The sequence below is a fragment of the Juglans regia genome, chromosome 15 (assembly GCF_001411555.2).
Source record: "Juglans regia cultivar Chandler chromosome 15, Walnut 2.0, whole genome shotgun sequence".
NCBI lineage: Eukaryota > Viridiplantae > Streptophyta > Magnoliopsida > Fagales > Juglandaceae > Juglans > Juglans regia.
This window is the reverse complement of record NC_049915.1, coordinates 19,924,147-19,930,164: the sequence shown is the minus strand read 5'-3', so window position 1 is coordinate 19,930,164 and position 6,018 is coordinate 19,924,147. Positions and strand designations below refer to the sequence as shown.

General features: G+C 33.0%; 1 protein-coding gene across 2 annotated transcripts; it reads right to left on the bottom strand.

Moving 5' to 3' along the window:
* Positions 1–1,104: 1,104 nt before the first annotated feature.
* LOC109000781 (serine/threonine-protein kinase BSK1-like) lies at positions 1,105–4,391 on the bottom strand. 2 transcript variants are annotated; one of them, XR_004798485.1, is made up of 4 exons: positions 4,333–4,391; positions 2,796–2,954; positions 1,841–1,966; positions 1,105–1,763 (listed from the first exon to the last, which is right to left on the bottom strand). XR_004798485.1 is itself a non-coding variant. In XM_035686091.1 (3 exons), exons 1-3 carry the CDS (start codon positions 4,372–4,374, stop codon positions 1,913–1,915), a joined length of 255 nt encoding a protein of 84 aa, XP_035541984.1. In that variant the 5' UTR covers positions 4,375–4,391; the 3' UTR covers positions 1,105–1,912. The 2 variants fall into 2 exon arrangements, 1 of the variants encoding a protein (XP_035541984.1); XM_035686091.1 differs by having other exon boundaries at positions 1,105–1,966.
* Positions 4,392–6,018: the final 1,627 nt, after the last annotated feature.

The following is a 6,018-nucleotide window of genomic DNA, read 5'->3' as shown; positions in this document are numbered from 1 at the left end:
ATTGTATTTATATAAGATTCTTTCAATATACTTCACTATTCACAAATATTCTCACTGGACAATGTTACAACTCTCGTTGGGGGCTCCCGCTGGAGCTCTAGAAATTGTTTTCATGTGTTTTTTTGAAGTTATTTTTATATATATATTTTTAATATTTTTAAAAAATAAAATAAATTTAGAACATCATTAAAAACACTTCCTTAATTAGAAAGTAAAAAATTAAAAATTAAAAAGTACTTCATTAATCACGAAATAAAATAAAAAATATTTTTTTATGATTATGATTTTTTATTTTATTTCGTGATTAAGAAAGTATTGATTAACAATATTATGAATTTTTTTATTTTCTAAAAATATTTAAAATTATTAAAGAAATCTATATAAAAAAAGAATTAAAAAACACATAATAAAACACATACTAGAACCCAACGGGAGCTCTAGCATTAGTCTTTTGGAAATGGAGACTTTTGCATGCAGGTACGTAATTATATAAATATATATTTATATATATACTAGTAAAAATGTTACGCGAAAGGAAATGCACGTACGCCCAATTGGAAGAATCTAAAAGTTCTACTAGAATATAAAATTCTTACACAGAAAATAAAATTTTTAGCTGCTCTGTCATCTACTTACAATCCTAAAAAAATAAATAAATTAAAGAGTACATAAATTTACAATTGCTTGGTCTTGGGAAATCTAAAGTTTTGAATTTTGACATGCACCTGGTTAAAATGTAAAGCAAAATTTCATGTCATCAGAAGTGCAATTCATACTTCCACGGAATGTTCAACAAACCATATTTTCTAGTTCAGCTCTTCCCTAAATTAATCTTGAAATAACATAGCAATTTTTTAATGTTTTTTTCCACATGAGGTTTGTCTATAGTCAAAGTTCAAACACATGTGGATTAACATGCAATTTGGAACTTCTTTTTGTATGATATTTAGCATGTCTGGAATATACACACACATGTCTATATGTATATATATGTGAGGAATATAGAAGACAAACCAGCATAATTAGTATCTAATTCACGAAGAAATTATAAATAATATAAACATATATTTTGAAGAGCCAAAACTCCTAAGAATTTGAGGATCAGTGTGGATTGCCATAATCAACCCCCCATGTTCCATTTACATATAAACTTCTCATTTGTCAAGACGCTTCTAATGATTGTGTCACAAGTCAAAACATGTTTTAAGATGTAATGACAAATAGGACAATACCTTGAATAATGTCCAAACTTCCATGACTTCCACTTGAATCAGACACTGATGCATCTACAGAGCCATTTTGTTTCCCACCAGAGAGACTATTTGGGTGAACATTAATCATAAGATTCTGACTATCATCACTCATCAGCATATTCATGATCGGCAAGTGTGATCCCAGATGTTCCCAAATATGGCAATTATGGATGAGAGCTAGTCTGCATTGTAGCAATTTCATCTACCCAAAGCCTATCTTCATTTTTTTCTCTTGCATAGATTAGTGAAATTGATGCATGCTTCCCTGAATGAAAAAAGACACATTATATTCTTTTACCAAGATTTTAAACACCAACTCCCTACAAAGAAAAGAAGAAGGAAAAACTGGAATAAGTTGAAGATTGACATGTTCCAAAAGCATCAACAAAAGAGATGAGATGGTCGATATAATTCAGATCAAATGCAGCAACTAAAGCACGGGCACAAGCCATTGCTTGCTCTTTGTGGAGCATTGCCTTCCGAGTTTCCAGAACACACTGAAGACGAATCCTGTTCATTACCAGTGCTGAACAATGAATGCATGAGTATAGATGTGTCGTTACTAAATGCATACTCATGTATACTACCTGTGTATATCTCAAGTACCAGTATTTTTGGCTCGAACACTCGCAAAGCACATCCAAAATGCCACTTTTTTTTTACACCCTATGTTTCTTCAGTAAATAAGAACTTGCATTCCTTATCTGTGATTCCTATCATGTTTACTGACCCAATCAAACACATGTTAAACAGCCGATTGTCCCAAACGCTTAAGTGGATGAAAAGAGGTGAATTTATTCGCTCAAACCAAACACATGAAATAGTTTATGGCAAATAAATTGTGGAGTTTTAAATCAATATACGAGAAAAGGATGTTTTTTCAAGTGCTGTATTTTATAGTGTTACTGGACATCAAAATGGTGGAAACTATATGGTCATTCCATAGTCATTGCTTTGCTTTTCACACCAAAATTTCATGTTGAAGCAATTAACAGAGTCAATCTGTTCATCTTCATACCCCTCTGAACAAGATAACATTTTCAATTTTAAGCTACCTATTTCTTGCAAGTCCTTGAATAAGATAACAAATTCAAGTTTAGATAATTGAACACAATAGTCTGCCTATTTTCTAGTAGTCAATGACTTTTGAGTCAATACAAGGTCGTGTTCACCTTCTAAAGTTCTTAGCTCCTAAGAAATTTTCAATTAAAAATGTAAATTGCTGCAAATCAATACCACAAAGATATGCATTAATGACTATCTTGCATATACAAGTTATAATCTTTTTCCACTCAGAAAGAAAAAATGAGCACAAAAAAAAAAAGGTTGAAAGGTCAAAGACGAAAAAAGAAACTCAAATTATTTGAAATCTCCAAGAATTATGAGTCCTTATTTTCAAGACACCAAGGAAATGGACTTTATGAATTCTATGCACCTCCATTTGCATCTGGTAACCCCTCAAACACAAATTTAAATAAAAAAAATCAGCATCAAATATAAGAATATGATGACATGCAAGTCCTGCTTTTACAAGCCAATTACCTTAATAGTTTCTTCATCATCCTTATAATGTGTAATAACTAAGATTTGATAGATGGTTGTGAGGTCCATTCTTGAACAGGCCTCACCCATTGCTGAAAGAGGGCGTTGCAGGGTTGATGGAGCTTCCTCATGCTTTGGAAGCATGACATGAGATGGAACCTGTAATCCAAAACAGAGGTAGAGATAGTCAAGTTCTTCACAAAAATCACTGCTCATTCGATCTTCTTGAGACCACAGCCACTAAATAGTACTTGTTGTGGTAGTCTTTAGCCATATTGAAACCTCAGAAAAATCTCTAGATGCACTTCAGGCAATCTCCTTTAGCAGATTGAAGGCAGCAACCAAGGTAAAGGAAAAGGCCAAAAGCAAATGTTTTAATGCAAACTAAAGACTGTTTGTACATTATTTAGCAATTTTACTTGGTGAACTTCAAAGGAAAATTTCTATAGGTCTTTTTAAAGGGAAAAATAAACTTATCATCATGCAAGTTGACTAATATTGATGTTATACGTTTGAAGTTCTAATATCTCAAGATTTATGCTCAAATTGGTCTTTATGTTTGCAAACATCTCCATCATATATACATATAATATAAAAAAAACTCTTATTTGCATCCAGCCACGTTGAACATTCAAAGAAATTGTAGAAATCGCACAAAGAAAAAGTTGTCCAATTTTAAACAATGGGTGTATATAATGTCACAGGTCCTAAAATCAATTTTAAAATCAATTTGAAAAAAGGCATATATGCGCGCTTAAGTTTACAGATTGCTTGACTAACAGTAACAATTAGAACTGATGATTAAATAAATTAGTTAAAGCAACGTTCCTAACATCTGAGGTTCCTTTCTCTGCTACTTTCGGAGGTCAATAACATCAGGTGTCTTAACACAGTAGGAGTGCTGAAAAAAAAAAACACATATAAGTACTGAAAAATGCAGTATATAATACAAATCAGGCAGTGAACTACAATAAAATATATAAGCACACAGGGTGAAACATGAAAAGACCATGATCACAACATTTGAACAAAATGAAGCTGAATTTGTAATGATAATTCTGATATGATTGCAAGGGACAGTCATTTCATTTGTTATGTTTCTGTTTCTTAAACTATTTTTTTTTAGAAGTAATCAAAATCCATTCCATCTTTATGTGTATGGGCCAGAAATTTCAATTCTCAAGAATTATATTAGGTAATTTGATTAAAATCTTTAGTTAACCATAAGAAAGTATATAAGGGTACAATTAGTGGTTGTACCTGAAGGCATACGCTAAAATAGATGGGCATAGAAAGTGAAGTTCTTTTATAGCAACGAATGAGACAAGTGAAGTTCGATGGCCCAGACCTCTCTTCCCTGTAGAGCTCGGATTCTCTAGCTCCAAACTTAACAATTCAAAAATTTATGTATCATTTTTTTTTTATCTTTCCTTTTATTTTCCTACATTTTCTCGGCAGCCAAACTGACAACCTTACCCGTATAAAATAATATGAAAAACAATATAAACAAAAAAGAGAAAAAAGGAGAGTGACTAACAGAAACCAGAGTGCAAATAGCCGAACTCAGAGTCCTCTTCATCTTCACTCAAAAATACAGTATCGGAAACAAACAAACACCACCAAACAACACCAAACAGAATTGAAAAAACAAAATGGAAATCAACGGTGGCACGTGCATGACACGCGCCACACTGGAAAGGAGCCATTCGGTCGGTCAAGACGTTACCGGAGTCCCTGGGCCCTAAGCTGCCTCGCATGGCGTCGACAGAAGATGAATCGCGGTGGTTTGAGAACCTCATGCGTTTCCTTTAAACTGTGCGTTGGTGCAACGCGCCACTTCGATCTGCTTCCAATTCGATTGCTAGTGAGGCTTCTCCCGATGGTGTGCGTGTCAGACGATGGTCACTGGAGAAGCTCGAAACGGCTACCCCTTTTATTCAGCCGAAAACCTGGAAAAAAAAAAAACACAAAACCACCGGAGACGAAGGGCTGGCGGGGAGACGGAGGAGAGGAAGAGGAAAAAAGGAGCCGAAGCTCCCCTTCCCCCCAGTTGGATTCTGACGATTGAGTTTCTAGAGAGAGAGGGTCTGGTTTCTAGGGAGAGGGAATTTTCGACTGGACCAAAGCTGCGTTCTTTTTGTAAATAGTAGTAATTTAACACGGATTTAATAGAAAGTTAAGGAAAACCAATTAAAATTATTGTAACTCCGTTAAAATAAAAATTTTCATTTGATAGCCTCTTATATAATAGAGATAGAGATAGAGATAGATATAGAGGTGATGGTTATAACTTACCATTCAGTATGGAAGATGGAGATCAAGGGCAATTGGTGAATTAATTCAAGGTGAGAAAATTATCGCTTCAAAAAAAAAAATCTTAGTAATAAAAATGATTACACAAAATAAATTTATAATTATAAAATGCATGCATCAATCCTCGAGTTCTTCTCTCATTAGTTTTTGAGCGGTGCTACTCTGCCGCCTAAGTAGCATCACTCTATTTGATCGCTAAGTCAAATTGGCTTATTTATTTATTTTCAATTTTTTTTATCCATATTTGTTTATCATATTGAAATATTTTTAAAAAATATAAAAAATATATGAATTAACTTATAGTCACTTACTTAACTATTAAATAAAAAAAGAAATTAAAAAAAAATTAAAATATATGAAATGTCAAAATGAGAAGATAAACTGAGTGGACAAAGTAGCATTTTTCTTAATTTTTAGCTAGCTAGGCTTAGTAATAAAATCTTCCTTTGAAATATATAGCCGAACACCGGTTCTTCCATTTGTACGTACGTTTATGATAGAGTTGGCACCACGATCTGATCATCGAGATTCTAACCCTAGAAAACATCGAAGATCATATTTATAACGTTAAGTTACATATTATTATATGGTGCTAGCAAATTATATATACCTAGCTAAAGCTAGGATAATATATAATATTCATGATCATGATGTTCATCATGTATAGATAAAAAAAAATAAGATGGTTCTGTGCGAGTATTTAATTGGGTTTGAACTTTGAATATTGACACGTACCACAAAATCAAATAAATAATTTTTCACTTACATGATCCGGCTTTTCGTCCTTTCTCACCGTCCCACGATGAGCCCATGAGCTTCAGCAACATCATCGTGAAACATGACTACTTCTTCATAAATAATGATAAAATCGACAAAATAAAATCGACTACTTCTTTAATTGCGGGAATCA